The sequence below is a fragment of the Zootermopsis nevadensis genome, unplaced genomic scaffold (genome assembly GCF_977971745.1).
Source record: "Zootermopsis nevadensis isolate Lab colony 2312 unplaced genomic scaffold, Znev_1.0 Znev_ptg000023l, whole genome shotgun sequence".
NCBI lineage: Eukaryota > Metazoa > Arthropoda > Insecta > Blattodea > Termopsidae > Zootermopsis > Zootermopsis nevadensis.
In genome coordinates, this window is record NW_028259155.1 from 7788971 (window position 1) to 7808552 (window position 19582).

The 19582-nt window shown below is 40.0% G+C and overlaps 1 protein-coding gene across 9 annotated transcripts in view; it reads right to left on the minus strand.

Annotated features, from left to right (window-relative positions):
- The window catches only part of LOC110831917 (mucolipin-3), a 34785-nt gene that overhangs the window by 14817 nt on the left and 386 nt on the right, over positions 1–19582 (minus strand). For 8 of the 9 annotated variants that reach the window (XR_002543750.2, XR_002543749.2, XM_022068422.2 and 5 more), the window contains exons 2-12: positions 17061–17278; positions 16783–16974; positions 15249–15399; positions 14538–14731; positions 12621–12717; positions 9097–9215; positions 7446–7595; positions 6082–6189; positions 3999–4121; positions 2633–2839; positions 1364–1506 (exon numbers count right to left, since the gene is read on the minus strand). Coding sequence is in view for 7 of the 9 variants with exons in the window: in XM_022068422.2 (XP_021924114.1) it covers positions 1364–1506; positions 2633–2839; positions 3999–4121; positions 6082–6189; positions 7446–7595; positions 9097–9215; positions 12621–12717; positions 14538–14731; positions 15249–15399; positions 16783–16974; positions 17061–17278 (1702 nt within the window). In the remaining 2 variants the exon portion in view is untranslated. The remainder of the gene's footprint in view (positions 1–1363; positions 1507–2632; positions 2840–3998; positions 4122–6081; positions 6190–7445; positions 7596–9096; positions 9216–12620; positions 12718–14537; positions 14732–15248; positions 15400–16782; positions 16975–17060; positions 17279–19582) is intronic. The other variant, XM_022068420.1, reaches the window with a different exon arrangement.

Genomic DNA, 19582 nt, shown 5'->3' on the forward strand with positions numbered 1-19582 from the left:
TGCAAGATCTTTGAGCTCCTGACAAACGAGAAGTCGATTCTGCTTCTGGTCCTCAGACAGGATGCGTCGCATGTGGAGTTCTTCCTTTAGAATCAGCTGACAGGTCCCATAGCCTATCCCAACAATGTCGCACAAGTCGTTGATGGTACGAGGTCGATCTTCGTAACATTTTCGGGCGTTGTGCTCGAAGATGGTCGTCCAGAACGCTCGTCATCATCGACAAAGGTTCGGCCATTTTTAAAACGTGAATGCCACACAAACGTTTGTGCACGACCCATTGCGGACTCCCCAAATGCTTGCTTTAGCATTTCATAGGTTTCCGTAGCCGTTTTGGCGAGTCTTTGGCCAAATTTGATGCACACCATTCCAAAATCGCAGGAGGGTCGGTGTAATGCACTACCAAAACGCCCGTAACTAAGAAACAAATGCTAATTCGATGATGCCGGCTGGCATACTGATTCACTATAAATGTAGGCCGCACCCCCTAGCGGCAGAAGCTCGTACTACATCCGGTTCGCCCTCTATTGACACAGTCTGGAAACTTTCCGATCGCACCTCGTACATGTGATATTGGGGCAGTTTGCGTATATCAGCATCATACACAAAACCACCTGCTAAATGCTACGTTATGTAGTGCCAAAAACTGTGCAATATTCATCAAGCTAATCAGCAAATCCTGCCAATGCTCAAGAGCTTGTCAAACTTTAGCATGAGCAAGGAACATCTTAAGGTTCCATCCATGGCTGTCTTGTCAAAATTTTCCTATGAACTAGGCAACCAACATGACCTGGGGTCACTGCTGGAACACGTGTTGCAACAATGGGAACTATTGCTTCAATTCAAGCCACTTCAACACGGTTTCTACATGATTTCTGCCATTTTCATGTTTCTTAAAACAACGCTCGTGTCCAACTGCAACACCCATTTAGCTCAGCGCATGATAAAACCTTAAATGATTTAATAATGACTCAATGGAACAAAGCTGAGGGAATTTAGCCACAGAAAGCTTTACAGTTTTCTTCAAGCCACTCAAAGACAATAAAGACAATCTTTGTGGAATAGGATTTGAGGTTTTCATAGTGATGAGTCTGAAGAAAGCCATCTTCAATCTTTTTGGAGGTTTTAACAATAAGATAAACTATCTGTAATACATGGTGCAGCATGTAAAGGCAACTGGTTTCAAATGGTAATGGAAAACACAGTAAGAGGGAAAATATCGCTGTTCTGAGGCGTTTTCATGCACAGAATTGGCCAGTGTGAGGGGTTAACAAAATGCTCTCGATTTTGAACCTTCAACGATATCCTTGAGAATTCTAAGGTGTAACCACAAGGTTGCATACCAGCAGTTCTAAAAAGTACTCACTTTTTACAACAGCAGATCTTCTCCATAAAATCTCCAAGAGAACTGGACGATTCCCTGCGATATATTCCACTGGAAGCTTCATCTGTGCAGGCTGCTACAAACACCCGAAGATCACTCTTGGGAAAGCCAGATTTGTAGTACAGCTGCTCGGAACACAGATAACTACAGTAACAGTACAGTAAGGATCCAAAGCCACATTTTAAACTGAATTTAGGGTGCAATTTTATTTCCAAAAGACAAAAAAACAGATCTACTCTGGAGAACATTTTGGCTGCCTTTCGAAATTCCTTTATTATAATGTGTTATGAATCCAACAAAACCATGATGGGAGGGGAGCAATGTTTCTGGTTATTCAATTTCTGGTTGTTGGATATCCATAATCTTTTATGAAGTAGGAGCTGCAGCTCAGAAATACTGCAAACACCAACATCTCATTCAAATCAACAAAATTTATGAAGTGAATACCTGAATGTATTAAAAAAAACCCTAAAAATCATACATTACAAAGCACACAATGCAATGGCGGGCAACATCTTCAGACCACCAGATGTTGAATAAACTAACCCCATTTCATGGAACTCTTAACCACAAAATGTTACCCACTGAGCCCAAACAAATCCAATCCAGTCTCTACACTCAAGCTACATCTTTCTAGTACTACCAATGTCTTAGCGTTCTAAGTTTCCTTACCAAAATACATGTATGAGTTTCTTTATTCCTACATGCTACATGCCCTGTCGATTTAAAAATCTGCCAGTTCTTAATTAATTAAATGTGACTGCTATATTCTATAATGTTTATACGGAACTACTTTAAGTGAAGGAAGACATATTTCTTCTTTCTCATAGGTGGCTGCCAACGTACTGTACACAAATACAAAAATTTAAAATATGGTTTCTTAAATTGTGCAATAATTTGGTCTGTATAAACCCAAAATAATTATTTTAACCTTGTACTGCCTACAGAAGTTAACAGCCAGTAATACAGAGCACTAATTCTAAAACACAACCCAAATTGACTCAGTTTAGTAACAATGGCATGGAAGAAAAAACGCTGTCCCAAATTAATTTTAATTAATTGTTTTGCGAAAATCATCAACCCAAGATACCTCGGGGCAAATGGGAACATGGTTAAGTAAGCCAACAAGAGTAACAACTGTGTTGAATATTCCAATTTACTGCCTCTCATTTTATATTATTTGACTTTACTAACACTCATCCTTTTAAAATAAAATCATGTATTGAGAAATGACGTCATGATTGTTCTTACCTTGATTGTGTCATAGGCATCCATGATGACAGAAATGAACAAGCTGATCACCACATAGATGTAAAGACAGATGAAACAGTACAGATATATGCGACTGTACCACCACAGCATCGGGGATTTGAACGACATGATGGAGAACGTCGCGTACATGTCATCCCCATTGATGAGAGCAAACAAGCATTCAGAAGTGCTGGCCAGTGACCGGAACTGGAGAAATGAAGGCAGGAAACATGACGCACATGCTCGCAGAACACAGAAATGCACATGTGCACACTCTAAGCTACAAAATGTTTTATGTCATTGTCTGGTATTAATGTGTCCCATACTGACAATGTTAAACAAGAACACTGCCCAAATGGAAAACAGCAATAAATGCAAAATACATTTTATATATTTATATAAGTCTCTGTCAATGACACACCTACCACAATTTAAGGACTTAAAAAGAAAACTGAAGCTGTCTTGCTACATTCCATGTGGGCACGTGGGGGAAGAGAGGTATAGCTCCTTCTCATTCTTAACCTTGGTGTTAGATGGGGGCGAGTGGCCAGCATCACACCCCGCTGTGCTTTACCCCCAGGAAAGAACCCCGGTACCCACTGCAGAGGAGACTGAGTGGGACCCAGAGCTGGTCTGGACGCAGAGGCTAGAGGAAAAATCCTCCGTCCCAATCCGGGATCGAAGCCCGTTTGTACAGCCCATAGTCAGTCACTATACTGACTGAGCTACCCGGCCCATTAAAGGACTGCAGACTTTAAAATACATCAAGTAAAACAAGAATACAGTTCCTACAGTTTTCCAATGCTGTAACAAACACTGGGCAGACCACAGACAGCAGACTTGCATTTAAGTTAACAGAAAAGGAAAGAAATCCTGCTTAAATATAAACTTTTATCATCAATTCTACAAGCTTTCTGCCCTCCTGGGGTAATTGTGCTGTGACGCGTAACAGAATATTAAAATGGTTTATAATAAAAGCTCACTGTGAAATAAATGCAAACATGCACATTTATTGGATCCACAGACATTCTTTATACTGCAAATGATTTTACCAAATAAACAATAACTGCATGTTACAACAGTGAACATGACATAAATTGTTAATCTCATTATAAAATAAAATACGGTCCAATACATTCTTCAGTTAGGAGAAAATGTAAACATATAAACAGAAAACCCCATTTTACTGACTGATGGAGGGAAGATACATTAAAAGTGATCCACATCAATTTTCATCAAAATCAAACAAAGAAAGCAGGAGTCACAGAGAGTGGTACTAATACATTTTTAAATGTACACACTCAAAAGAAAAATATATAAAAATTACAGTGGAAACAAAACATTATTTAACAACTTTCTGACATACCTTCATGTGGTAGGGACCAAGAATAAGCCACCCGCAAAACGTAAATCCTGCGTAGATCAACAATGCACAGAGGAGGAACCTAGCAACCTTAGGAGCTGCCTTTTTCAACGTCAAAATAACAACCTAAAAATCAAAACAACAAACAATTTTGGACTTTGTAACAATCAGACAAGAACTCCTGATTGTATGATCTTGAGCTTTCACGGCGATTGTGTACAATAAAATCCTCTCGGGCTATCAGTACCCTGAGGACGAGGACAGAGATGGACCTCGAAACGCTGGTCTCTTCATGTTTTAACCACTTGACGCGGCTGATAGCCCGAGAGGATTTTACTGTAACTCCTGATTGGTTTATAAAGAACAAGAATGGATGTGTTAGGGTCATCTGGGCTCTAATATCATGCAGTCTTGCAGGAAGTCGCCAACATTTAAGGCGGATTCTCACTTCTTATACCCAGACAATGGAGCTTTGATCCTCCCAAACATTGGCAACCACCTACAAGACTGCGAGACAATGTCACAACTCAGAAGATCACATCCACATTTTCACACCATCAAAATCTAATTATCTTATTCCTTTAAATTATAACGTAAAAATCAACTGTTACGGAGGTTCAATCTTGTCAGCATTATTGGGTTAATGAATTTACAACTAGCAACTTATAAAACAACTGACTTCTTCTTTCTATACGAATGAACTTTGATTGTACGAGGTCTGTCCAAAAAGTATCTGACTATATTTTTTTCCGCGGTAAGTAATGGCAAAAGGGTGGGGAAACTGAGCGTAGTGGTAGAAGGGACTTTCATGAGCATGCGTGATTTTTTGCTTCCTCGCAGCACCGCCGGATGCGTCTGTCGCTGCCAGATAGCGAAGTGGTGTAACACGTGTTCGTTGCATTCTCGTTTCGCTCAAGATGATGGAACGCTTGGAGCAGCGATACTGCATCAAGTTTTGTCAGAAACTTGGGGATACCCAAGCGGAAACAATCCACAAAATTCAGCAGGCTTTCGGCGATGATGCAATGGGGGTCACTCAAATTAAAGAGTGGTTCAACCGCTTTAAAGATGGCCGCATGTCGGCGGACAGTGACAAGCGTTCCGGGAGACCGTCAATGAGCCAAAATGCTGATGTCATTGACAAAGTGCGGATATTGATCATGGAGGGGTGTCGTTTGACCGTCCGGGAAATTGCTGATGAGGTTGGGATCAGCAGGGGTTCCGCAAACACGATTTTAACCGAGGATTTGGGCATGCGAAGAGTGGCGGCAAAATTTGTGCCCAAGCTGCTTTTGCCGGAGCAGCAACAACTCCGCCTTGAGGTCGCGCAGGACATGCTGGAGTGCGCCAACAGGGATCCTGATTTCCTGAAGACTGTGATCACTGGTAACGAGTCGTGGGTGTATGGATATGACCCGGAAACCAAGGTCCAGTCGTCACAATGGAAGCATCCAACATCCCCGAGGCCCAAAGCACGACAGGTTCGGAGCAATGTGAAGGTGATACTGACTGTATTTTTCGATTACCGGGGTGTTGTGCATCATGAGTACAAACCACTAGGCCGAACTGTCAATAAGGAGTACTACCAAGAAGTCCTCCGTCATCTTCGTGATGCAGTTCAGCGCAAGAGACCGGAGCTGTGGAACGCAAGCAACTGGCAGCTGCATCATGACAATGCCCCCAGCTCATTCATCACACCTGATCCAGAATTTACTGGCCAAGCACGGCATTCCGCAGGTTCGTCAGGCTCCCTACTCTCCTGACGTGGCTCCTTGTGATTTCTGGCTGTTCCCGAGAATGAAAACACCGCTAAAAGGCTCCCATTTTGACAGCCGTGAGGACATCATACAGAATGCGACGGCGCAGCTGCACACCATTCCAAAACAAGCCTTCCAGAATTGCTTCCAGCGATGGAAGGACCACTGGGATAAGTGTGTGGAGTCACAAGGGCCTTACTTTGAAGGGGATTAGGTATTGTAACCCCCCAGATACAGAACTTTGTTTTCCCGGCCCAAGATCGGATTCTTTTTGGACAGACCTCGTATTACTGGTTACGTTGGAGAACATTTTAATATTGGCTACTTACGTTGTATGTTTTGAAAAATCCGAGGTACCTCAGCACACCGAACCATACTAGGAGATTTCCAGTTCCCAGTAAAACACTGCAAATGTTCCACTGATCTCCAGCAAACTGCTAACCACAGATTTAAACACTATAATATTTTATATACTTAACCACACCTCTGCATAAATGCTTGAAACATAGGAAGTGTTACAATAATTCAGAAGAAAATGTCAAATTCATACCAATTAACGATTTATGATTAACCAGGTATCAAAATAATAAATAAGTTTAATTATTTGTTACCATAAATATGCCATCACAAAAGAGTAATTTATAATTTTTCAATGACAAGAATACAACCTAAATTTGAAGATGGAGCCTTACAAATAAGCAACACAGAAACAAAATGGGTGGAGAGAGTTATCAGTGTTAGGAAAACAGAATTACAGTGGTGAACCCCAAACCATGTGCCCGAAGTTGTCGTTTACAGGAACAAACATAAATTTATAATTCTTTAAACCTGAAATGTAGAATCCTGTCAGATTTAATATTAACTAATATGAACACTTCACATCACTTCATTACACCACTGGGCCTATCGAAGCTTTTTACTAGTTTCACAGTTTTCAACTACAAGTTACAATACGCTGCGTTACTGATGAAAATGAATAGTAATACTATAAATCAATAAAATGTAATAAAATAATGGATAAAAATAATTTCTATGTTGGGCTATATTATAATGTTCACATGAAATAATTATGCAGCATGTCATAAAGACAAGTCACACAAGACAGCAAAAACAACATAATAATTTCACATGTTATAATTTAACCCGACATAAAGCAGATTTTATCCACTATGTTACTGACGTTCATTTATCTTACCAATTAAGAATGTTACTATATATTTGCACTAACAGAGATGTGACTCACATTTGTTGAATTTTATGTATGAACCTGATGATTATAACTAATCAAATAAAACACAATACAACAAACAAATCATAAATTGCCCACCTTGTATCACTCCAAACCTCTGACATGTGCAAATATCTCCGACAACAGTAAAATAATGCACAATCTAACTATGGATCAAAAAAGAGAAGTGTTTCCAGTAATAAACACAAAAATCAAATTGATTTCTTGATGACATTAGCATTCTTATACATGGAATTTTCAATTTGCACATAGAATGCATAATAATATTAAAGATGAACCACAAATAAAAAGATTCAGGACTAATGCTATGTATTATAACTGTGTATGCATTGAAAATACCAAAACCGTTTCATTTTTAAAACACAGCTTTCAATTATTTTATTTAATTCCATCTTTCGGATGCTTTCGCAGACAAACTTACAGTATAAGAATGTCATAACTTACTTTTCTCTCAATCTGTTCTTTGATTGCAGAGCCCAGTATAATCAGTATATCATTAACAATGATCATGATGTACCACAAGTTCAGAAACTCGCACTGTCCTTCAGCACTTAGTTCTTTCTTATATACTTTCTGGAAGAAAGCCATAGTCACCTGAAACAAGATTTGTATCAGACCGTCATTTCATGTAAACTGTACAATTACAAAGCAAAGTGGAAAAGCAGTCACATGATCTTTTAAGCATAAATAATGAACTTCAAGACAAATTCATTTTAAAAAATGATCTCAAATTGACAAAAAGAACACAACACATTAATTTGAATTAATGAAGGGTTCATGTCTAAATAATTCCATGGAAAATGATAATCAATATTCATTTTTCACGTACAATAATTACAGTTAACAGCAGTTTGAATATTTTCAGCACTGAGTGCGCGAGTCATAGGAAATTTGTCAGGAAAGTCAGCAGTGAAACCCTCATATTCTACCACAACCACTTCCCCTGTATTATCCTGAGTTAACTGAAAGCAGTTTGAATTTTGTGGCTAGAAATTATTATCCTGAGTTGTTTTTTTTTGTTTTTAGCAAAAATCTGAGCTTCTTCTCACTAGACAGAACCAGTATTAGATAATCCACTGACAGACACTACCTCTGGCAGGTTCCGTTTGCTGCAATGCTTGTATCGAATGCAAAGAGCTGTAATATGCACTGCGTAAAATTGGCTTGTTACTACTATCAAGTTATTATTATTTTATGATATGGAATACAGAAGTGACTCCAGCACTTATGAAGTGGAAGACGTTCTGTTGATGATTTCAAAAGCGATACACTTTTAGAAGTAGAAATAAGACCCAGATTTAAACAGTTTTGCTGACATACAAACTTGACAATGTGTGACAGTAAGAACTTTGGAAGACCGCCACGGTGGTCTAGTGGTTAGAACGCTGGCCTTGTAATCCTGGGGTCTCGGGTTCGATTCCCGGCGGTGCCCGAATTTATAACTTGTGTTGGGCAAGGCCGTGGTCTAGGCAACACGGAGTTTTCCTCCGTGGCATCCCAACAATTACTCCATTCACACACAGAAGAAGGCAATGGCAAACCACTTCTGGATCATCTGCCAAGAACGTATATGAACAGGTCCCAGTCCGAGAAAAGGATGGAAGGATCCTGTTCATATGGACCTGTCGTCAGACAGAACACTAAATAATAATAAGATGAGGTGGTCTAGCGGTTAGAACGCTGGCCTTGTAATCCTGGGGTCTCGGGTTCGATTCCCGGCGGTGCCCGAATTTATAACTTGTGTTGGGCAAGGCCGTGGTCTAGGCAACACGGAGTTTTCCTCCGTGGCATCCCAACAATTACTCCATTCACACACAGAAGAAGGCAATGGCAAACCACTTCTGGATCATCTGCCAAAAACGTATATGAACAGGTCCCAGTCCGAGAAAAGGATCAAAGGATCCTGTTCATATGGACCTGTCGCCAGAAAAAACACTAAATAAAAAAATATAAAAAAAACTTTGGGTCTACCATATCTAAACAGAGCGCAACATAACTCAGGATAATAATGAAGCCGTTTATATGCAAATTCTTCTGTGTTACAAAATATTTAAAAAGATCATTCGTCTAAATTAATACATGTAACAATACGTACCAACTTCAGTTGTTGCGCTCTGTAAATTGCACGACAACATAAAATGAGAGAAATGCTACAGATCACAATCACCAACGAGTTGAGGATGCTGCGGAGTATGGAATCCAACTGATTATCCACTGAAATGCATTCATTTGATTAAATATTTTGTATATTTGGGCAAACACGCCAACATCAAATTACTCAATTCTAAATTCTAGTAATCTACAAATATTAAAAAAACCAGAGTTATTAAAGTAATTTTTAAAAAAATAGTGTGAGATTTAGTGTATTGCTGTAGTCCAAAACAGCAAATCTAAACAGAACATCTCTGCAAAATTTCATTAAGTACATCAACAGCTCGTTAAAAGAACAGTACCAGCAGTACTATTTCATGTACAGATACAATAACATATAATCCCACCTTATTCCTTTTAAGATTATGTTATTTTATTGTAAATACGTAATGGACTTGGAACTGTGTTACACTTACCAAAGCTGGTAAAATGGGGCACACTAAGAGTATTATTAGATCACAATGTTTTTCCCTCTTGCAAATGAAGAAGAAATAATGCTTCAGTATTTTGTGTGCATTTATAACCCCTTCACTGTTTATCCAGAGATATGTCTGGCTGATGATTAGGGGAGGTGGGTGCAAGTTAAATTGGGTTATCTTCAGATAATAATAATTTACAATTATATAATCATTTTTTAAATATAATTAAAGATTTGTCATCGAAACACATGTCAATAAATTGATCTTTGTAGAAATAAAAAATAATTTTTGGGTAACATTTTCAGAAGAAAATTGATCGGGGAAAGGGTTAAGAAAACATTCATGTTTTGAAGAGGAATTACAAGAAAGTAATACAGGCAGCTAGTCTCACTTTTGTTTAAACTGTTTTCTTACACACACATACCTCACTGTGCTATTACACCACCACTAAATTTACAGTCTGCTACTGGAAGCTGTCTCAAGTTGCTAAAATCTGGAGAGCAAAATCCACAGCAGAATTATACATTTATCCATGTTATAAAACTAACTCGGTAACTAACAAGATGGCTTAGGAAACCCAAAAGTTCATCAGCAAATTAACCAAAGCCCTCCACCGGATCCTGTCCTGGGCCAACAAAATCCAGTCTCCTTCAACTCCTATCTCCCATAGATCCCGCCTGAGATTATCCTCCCATCTACGTCTAGGTCTCCCCAGAGGGCTCTTCCCCTCAGGCTTCCCAACCAACACCCGATGCACACCTCTTGTCCCATCCATGCGCGCTACATGCCCATCCCATCTCATTCTTCTCGACTTAATCATCCTCACAATGCTGGGGGAGCAGTACAGATTTTTAAGCTCGTCATTATGCAGTTTTCTCCACGCCCCATCGTCTTCTCTCCTAGGCCCAAATATCCTCCTCAACACCCGATTCTCAAACACCTGCAATCTGTGTTCCTCTCTCAGAGTGAGAGACCATGTTTCGCACCCATACAAAACAACAGGCAGAATTATTGTTTTGTGTATTTTAATCTTCAGGTTCTTAGAAATCAGACGGGAAGACAAAATATTTTGAACTGAAACGTAGCAAGCATTTCCAAAATTATAAAATACAAACAACAAATGTGGCCTAGCCTCAAACAACACTGTATGGCAATTTTTCGGCTAAATGTCTTCCCGACTTTTGCCCTCCAACTTCCACTACACAGCATTATTCCAGACATGGGAACTTGTTAATGGGAGTCACACAATGATATTGTAACCAAACAGGTGATCTGAAAGTGACCCTGGAATAATGCTGTATAGCAAAAGATGGAGGAATAGAGCCAGGAAGACATTTCACCTGAAAAACGCCATATTCATGGGGAGGCCACTATTTAAGATTAAACCATAAACTTTTGAGCCTTGACTTCACATGAAATTTCTGCACCTACAACACTAAATGACCTGTATTCCAGTACACAGTAGCAATAGTAATGATAAAATGCAGCCCAACAAAAGACGTCCTGCATGAATTATGTAGGATCTAAGTGGTAACACTGACACAGACATCAAAAAGCTCTGTAAGACTTGAGGTTCTCACAGCGGTGAGTATGAAGATTTCCGTCTTCTGGGTTGTTGAGCTGTGTAGTCTGGTCGATGTTAACCAACGTTTCAGAGGTCATACTGCCTCCGTCATCAGGGCGATGACGGAGGCAGTATGACCTCTGAAACGTTGGTTAACATCGACCAGACTACACAGCGCAACAACCCAGAAGACAGAAATCTTCAGACTCACCATCGCCCTGATGATGGAGGCAGTATGACCTCTGAAACGTTGGTTAACATCGACCAGACTACACAGCGCAACAACCCAGAAGACGGAACTCTTCATACTCATTGCCTTGATGACGGAGGCAGTATGACCTCTGAAACGTTGGTTAACATCGACCAGACTACACAGCGCAACAACCCAGAAGACAGAAATCTTCATACTCTGATGACGGAGGCAGTATGACCTCTGAAATGTTGGTAAACATCGACCAGACTACACAGCGCAACAACCCAGAAGACAGAAATCTTCATACTCTGATGACGGAGGCAGTATGATCTCTGAAACGTTGGTTAACATCGACCAGACTACACAGCGCAATAACCCAGAAGACGGAAATCTTCATCAAAAAGCTCATTCATTATATTGTATACCGTTTCCCATTCACATTCCAGGCTTACAATATGGCAGACGTTTAGAAACATGCAGCTAGCATCAACACAGAATGACGTTTGGATGCAGCTGGATCTCTATGGCTTCCTTTACGGGCTTAGATCCTTAGAGATATTGTCCAAGTCTAATCTTGCATGACAACGGACGGAGGTTTCACCTTGAGTTAAGCATGGTATCCGGTGACTAACATGCTCATGAATTTTGGGGAAACACCAGGTAGTAAGCAGAGCCAAACAAACCGAGCACTTGACTCCGCCCCCTAGCTCCTTGGGTATGGGTCTGGACATAAGCACTGGTCCCAAGCAGGCAGTTACACAGGCGACTTCCGAGGATCCAGTCACATCAGAACCCTGAAGATGGGGACAGAGTTGGCTCCCGAAACCTCGGTTTACTACGGTAACCAGTTGATGCGGCTGATTGCCCGAGAAGATTTTATTGACATACAACATGATTCAGAAGTTTAGAAATACTTCAAATAGAAAAACAAAAATATGCTCTTTCCTTATGACTCTGCATTTAACTTAATCAGTTTCAATGCTTGCTCTTACAAATATCTTTACAAGCACACATATAAATACTCTTATTTTAAGTATTCAAAATGGCTGCCTTTCATGAAGAAAGAGATCGTTGTTAATTATTCATTTCCTTCATATTTTATCAGAATGGTTTAAAAGGAGAAATGTTATGTAATCAGAAGGGTGTGGGAAGACACAATGTGGACAATCAATAAGGTTATCACATTACAATATGTCAATTTCTGTCAAGCATCTTACTGACTTCATAACCTTCCACGTCTCTGATAACAACGAAACAACGCAAGCAAGAAGTAAAAAAGAGGTAATTCTCACCAACGTACTCCACGTCACCTTTGCAGTAGAGACGGACAGCATCTGCATCCAGCGACAGTAACATCTGTCCATCGTGGTCCTCATTATCAAATGATATCTGAAAGTAATTCATATTAACATATTCAAAGGTCAGCTGACAATGTTCTGTCCATATACTGGAACCAGAATTTGTCTGCTAAAGAATGTTTAAATTTAAAATAAAAAATTCTAAAACATATTTTAAAGACAAGTGGGACAGAGGAATTTGGTTCACCTAAGAAGCAACGTGTTGAAGTGAAACCGGTAGCAAAGTTCGTGTAGGTAAACAATTGTTCGATACATTTCCTATTCAAAATGGCCTGAAACAGGGAGATGCTCTATCGCCACTGATTTTCAGTTTTGCCTTAGAAAATGCCACCAGGAAAGTCCTAGGAAATCAGGACAGTTGGGAATTAAATGGGACACATCAGCTTTTAGCCTATGTTGATGATATTAATCTGTTGGGTGATAATATAAATACTACAAGAGTGAACACAGAAGCACTCTTGAGAGCTAATAGGGAGGTTGGTCTAGAAATAAATGCAGAGTATATATGTACATAATAATCACATACATAAATTAAGTATGTGATCATGTCTTAGCATCAGAATTCAGGGCAGAACCAAAATATAAGGATAGCTAATGAATCCTTCGAAAATGTGACAAAATTCAAGTACTTTGGGACGACTCTGACCAGTCAGAATGACATTCAAGACGAAATCAAGAGGAGATTAAATTCAGGGCATGCCTCATATCATTCAGTCTAAAAATATTTGTCCCCCTGTCTTACATCAAAAAGAACTAAAGATTAAAATATACAAAAGCGTATTTTTGTCAGTTGTGCTGCATGAGTGGAGAACTTGGTCTGTCACTTTGAGGGAGCAACAAAGTTTAAGTGCCTTTGAGAACTTGGAAGACGGATCATGGAGAAAACTGCATAAAGATGAGCTTCACGTCCTCTACGCCTCACCTGATATTGTTGGGGGGAGGAGAATGGGAAGGGTGAGATGAGTGGTACCTGTGGCATGCATGGGAGAGGGGAGCAGTGTTTAGAAGGTAGTGGTTGGGAGGCCTGAAGGGAGGAGACCGCTGGGAGGACCTAGGTGTAGGTGGGAGGATAACATTAAGATGGAGTTTAGGGATGGAGGGAACTGGATTCAGCTAGCTCAGGATAGAGTATGGTGGCTGGATTTTGTGAGCACGGTGATGAACCTTTGGGTTCTATAAAGAAAGTGGGCTATTCTTTGACAATCCAAGTATACAATCTGCCTTTCAAAAAATATCCTGTACCAGAGAGTGAGTGTGGGATGGAATGTGAATCACTGTGCCATCACATTAACCACTTGAAGACTTCTTTAAATTGCATTCTGTCTACCTTTGCAGCAACATTTAAATAGCAGCAACTGCAGGATACTCGTTTTCAAGAGACGACATTAGTCATGAGGTCAAATGCCAACCAGTCTGTTAATGAGTTAGTGGTGTCCACCAAGTCAGCTCACAATGTTACACCACACCACATACAATAGTTTTGGCTATAAAAACATCTTATTGTGTTCCCACAGAACATGAGAAACTAGATATATTTACTTAAAATAATGGATATGTTTTCTCTATCAGCAAGAAACACGCAAAATCAAAACAGAAACTACAAAATCAACAGATACTGTGACATCTACTCTGAAGATGGGGACAGCAGGTTCTTATGAAACCACTTAGAAGTCTACACAGTATCATGACTAAAACCTACACTGTCCTGGTGTGAAAATCTCAAACATCAGAGACAATGCAAATTTTAAAAGAATTGTAGTTCTACTAAGATCTTCAATTATTCTGAGTTTTCCTATGTGTGGTAGCTGCTTGTAAACCACACACAATGCTATTTTACTGTTCGGTTCGTACCTTGATACCAAACTCGTAACAATCTGGTGGAGTAATTGGTCCAGCAGCCTTTAAGTTGACAGTCTTCAAAGAAAATGTAATTGTTGCTCTAACTAGAGCAGAGAAGTTTATCACAATTCCGTGCTCCTGCAGGAACTCTCTGCTAGAGTAGTGCTCCGCAGTTACGTTGGGTTCCACTGTTAGATTGAGGCATCCTACGAAAGAATCACATCAAGTCAGAACACATCTCATTTCAAACACACAAAGTCAATTATAAAGCCTTCCAATGGAAAATAAGTCGCCCTCGGTGGACTAGTGGTTAGGGTGCTTGCCACAAAACCAAAGGTTAGCGGGTTCAAACCCGGCCGAGGCCGACGGATTTTTAAGGGGTGATTAAATCCATAGCACAACTTCCTTTAGAGGGGAAGTGAAGCCAGCGGTCCGATGTCGTATATTTACAGCACGTAAAAGAACCTTACGAGCATGGACGAGATGTTTCGTATGCAAAATTCAGCGGCCATTCCTCACCCAAATCTCTCCTGATTCACTACTTGATGGCTCTAGCAGACAAAATGAGGACTGAGTAGAAATTGTGCAGATTCAGCGGGCTTGTCACTCACTACTCATAAATGCACACTTCAAGGACAAAGAAACCTCCCACATGGGAGGAGGCCAAGGCTCAACTTCGGGCTAATGCGCCATAGAAACAAGAAGAATAGAAAATAGACTTACGTTCTTCAATTTCGCTATTGAACACATAACTCTCATTGAAGCCAAAGATGTCTCCTTCCTTGTACTGGTACAGGCAAAGAACTGGGGCTGGCATAGAATTATCTTCCTCTGTGTATGAATATGGACCAATGGCATTCACAAGATTTGAGTACTGAAACATTCACAAAGTAACACACAAAACCTTGAAGAAAAATGGATATAATATAAACACATGTGTCAAATTTTGCTGAAAAGTTCAACATTACATTGAGACTTAGCACGCATAAATATATAAATTAGTAACTTATAGAAGATATCCGTCTTCTGGGTTATTGCGCTGTGTTTCATCGCCCTGATGATGGAGGCAGTATGACCTCTGAAACGTTGGTTAACATCGACCAGACTACACAGCGCAACAACCCAGAAGACGGATATCTTCATACTCGCCGCTGTGAGAACCTCAAGTCTTACATATTATGTTATACATAAAATAATTATAGTGATTGCTAAGTAACGCAACTGCATAATATGGGTTCTTCCTGTTACAAATAAAGAATTTTCTCATTCCATACTTCAGAACAGTTGACATAGTGCCAGAACCAAAAAGAACGTAATCAGCATCGTCACCACCACAAAAACCTCAAATCTCAATCCATCATGTTTTGTAGCAGCGAATAAAATGTGTGTATGGCTTAATGGGACAAGGCTAACAGGAAACAACCATGAAACATTTGAACATACTACTACACTTGAAAGACTAAGGAAACCCACAACAGTTTCAGGATGGTGGGCTGCGAGTGGCACCGCAAGTCACCATTCTGCTTGACGAAACTGACGATGTCCATTTGCTGATCCATCCACAGTATAAACCACAAATGTCAGAAACTTAAAGGTGAAAGCATGATTTTTGACCAAAATACGAGGCGCGTCCACAAAGTAAGTTTCCCACTCGTCCCACAGCTAGCAAACCTTATATTGCGCGAAGCGACTGTGCGTACGTGATAGAGCAATGACGTAGCATGGCGCATGCACTAACGGTACTTCCCGCGTTCTCACAGTAGCATCGTTGCAGCTGTTGAAGATGGAGGTTCTTATTCCAGCTCCCGCCGACTGTGAAGTGCGGTCAGTGATAACGCTAGGCCGCACACGGCTCGACCGACAGCAAGTCTCCTGCAGGAGTTCAGCTGGGAGGTGTTTGATCATTCACCCTACAGCCCGGACCTCGCTCCCAGTGATTTCCATCTTTTCCTACTCCTCAAGAAATTCCTGTCCGGTCAGCGTCAGCGTTTTGAGAATGACAGAGAGGCGGAGATGGTTGTCACACAGTGGTTCCAATCCCAGGCGGCAGACTTCTACGACACAGGTATTCAAAAGTTGGTCCCACGGTATGACAAATGTCTCAATTCCGGTGGCGAATATGTTGAAAAATAGCTGGACACTTGCTGTATCTGTTGCAATAAATATTTCCATGAAATTGTGTTTTGTTTCTGCAAACGGCCCCAGGGAAACTTACTTTGTGGACGAGCCTCGTATTACTTGAGTTTCTTGCACTCACCCCAACAACAGCATAATCCACTGTGTAAAAGAATTCGTTGATTTTGTAGATGGCGAGAGGTCCAACACTAGGAGGATAAGAGTTAACTTCCCTTGTTGTATCCCATCCTTTCAAAAACAGGTGTGAGAATGCAATACGGTTGTCCCACGTGTAATTGACATGATTATACCGGCTATGGGCAAATAAGCATAACTGCAATAAAATTAGCATTTCAGTATTCCAGATTTCCTCGACCTTTTGGACGAATAAACTAAAAATCAATTACAATACCATCTTACCTGCACAGTGACTAGAATAATTTTTATAACTTGAACTATAAATTTGTATGGAAATCTACGTTTTGCCTGCCATTTTTCAATCGGGTTCATGAAGAAGAACCTCAGCTTTCTCCTCATTTTTTCCTCAGAGATGTCAATATCTGATAACCTGCAACTACAATCTGAAGATAACGATCCAGATGTTTCAGCACTATGATTCATAATCAAAACTTCAAGATCTGAAACAGTAAAAGAATCACTGTATAATATATGCAGCTTGTTGGGGGTTGAGTTAACGGTAAATAAATGTTCTCCACCCCCCCATCCCCAAAAAATTCTTCTAGGAACAAATCACAGATAATGCATATAAATGTAAGACTTGAGGTTCTCACAGCGGTGAGTATGAAGATATCCATCTTCTGGGTTATTGCGCTGTGTAGTCTGGTCGATGTTAACCAACGTTTCAGAGGTCATCGCCCTGATGACGGAGGCAGTATGACCTCTGAAACGTTGGTTAACATCGACCAGACTACACAGCGCAACAACCCAGAAGACAGAAATCTTCATACTCTGATGACGGAGGCAGTATGACCTCTGAAACGTTGGTTAACATCGACCAGACTACACAGCGCAACAACCCAGAAGACAGAAATCTTCATACTCTGATGACGGAGGCAGTATGACCTCTGAAACGTTGGTTAACATCGACCGGACTACACAGCGCAATAACCCAGAAGACGGATATCTTAATGCATATAAACTTTCCAAGTAATTAATCTTGAATTACAAAGCTACCGACATCAACATGAAAGTGCGGGTAAGCTTGGTTACAGGAAACAAAGCATTGGTACTACGTGAGCGGTAGAAATGACAGTCCGGCACGCGGACACCGCAGTGTTAGACGTAGTGTATGCTGCGGTTAGAAGAAATTAAACCTGTCACTCACATGCAACACCGTGAATGTAAAAACAAAGAAAACAATTCTGCAGTGGGACAGAATATTGATGTGACATTAGAAAACTAACAATTATTTATTTTAATCCGTCTTATCACAATATTTAAAATTTCTTATAATTAAGATAATAATCGATCAATCGATATGGAACATCAATGATATTTTATTATCTTAATTATAAGAAATTTTAAATATTGTGATAAGACGGATTAAAATAAATAATTGTTATAATATTCACAATATGACGCAATTACACTATCTCATTAGAAAACTAGTAAAATTGGTTGCATGAGATGAGGTGGTCAAATATGTGTAAACTACATTCATCTGGGGCCCACGAAAGTGAATAAGAAAGGCGACTCAGGAATAACAGCTTCACCAGAATCTTAAATCCTAACAACTGAAGCGATGAAGCAGAAAAATTTCAACCTACTTAAACAGAACAGAGAGTGTGTGTGCATACACAAGGACATGATTTTCAGCATTTGTAGAAACAATGGTAAGTTTATTTCATTGTTTCAATCAAGCAACACTTAACTTATATCAGGAATGTCGTGCAGTGCTCGGTGGTTTGTCTTGTACTTTTGGCCAGAAGGTAGAGAGTGACAACTGAATGTAGCTATGTCAACAAATGCAATGTGCACAGAATATAGAGAAAAAATTAATCTTCAGTCCTGAAGATGGACACAGTACGTTTCTCCAAAATGCTGACACCTACCAACAAGTCTACATAGCATCAAAACCCAGAAGGACAGCATCATCTTCATCAACGTGAAAATCCCAAATCTCACAAAGTCATTTGAAGTTCAGAATACATCTGAATGAGATTTTGCTGATTAAGTATTCTTCCAGCATGAAGTGCTAGTTGATGCAAGATTCTTTGGTTACAAGCCACATCAGGTGCTAGGTCACCATGGTCATGGCATTTGAAAAAACATCTCACACAGGAAAAAAAAAATTGAAACCTAACGGCGGAACATGACGTAATAAGAGGGACAAGACACCATCACCATATGTGTGATGTTGCAGTATGCACTGCTGTTTGAAAACATACCAAAGAAAGAATATATCTGAGATAAAGATATAAAACCTAGCCTACAGGAAATACTGAACTCCATGCAGCAGTCTTTATTTTAAAAAATAATAGTACGCTCAGCTATTGAAGACATTCCTCACCTTACATGGAACCTCAAGATTCATTACTGCATGCACAACATCTCATCACCAGACACTATCCCAAGCCACATGAAACCAATTCACATTCCCAAACCCCATGTCAGTAAGCTCCATCTTAATATTATTGCCCTATTTACACCAAGACCATCTGAACAGTATACCCTCTTCAGACTTTTCAAACAAAATTCTGTACACATTTCTAAACTACCCCATGTGCACTATATGCTCTAACCATCTCATCTTAATATTTGACGAAGAGTACAGCCCATGGAACTCCTAAACATGCAGTTTTCTCCACCCTCCTCTTACTTAATCCTTCAGTCTCTCATACACACACTGTTCTCAAGTTAAAAAAACACGATTTTTACACCTTGACAAATTTACATGACCAGAAATACTGCTTCGACATTGC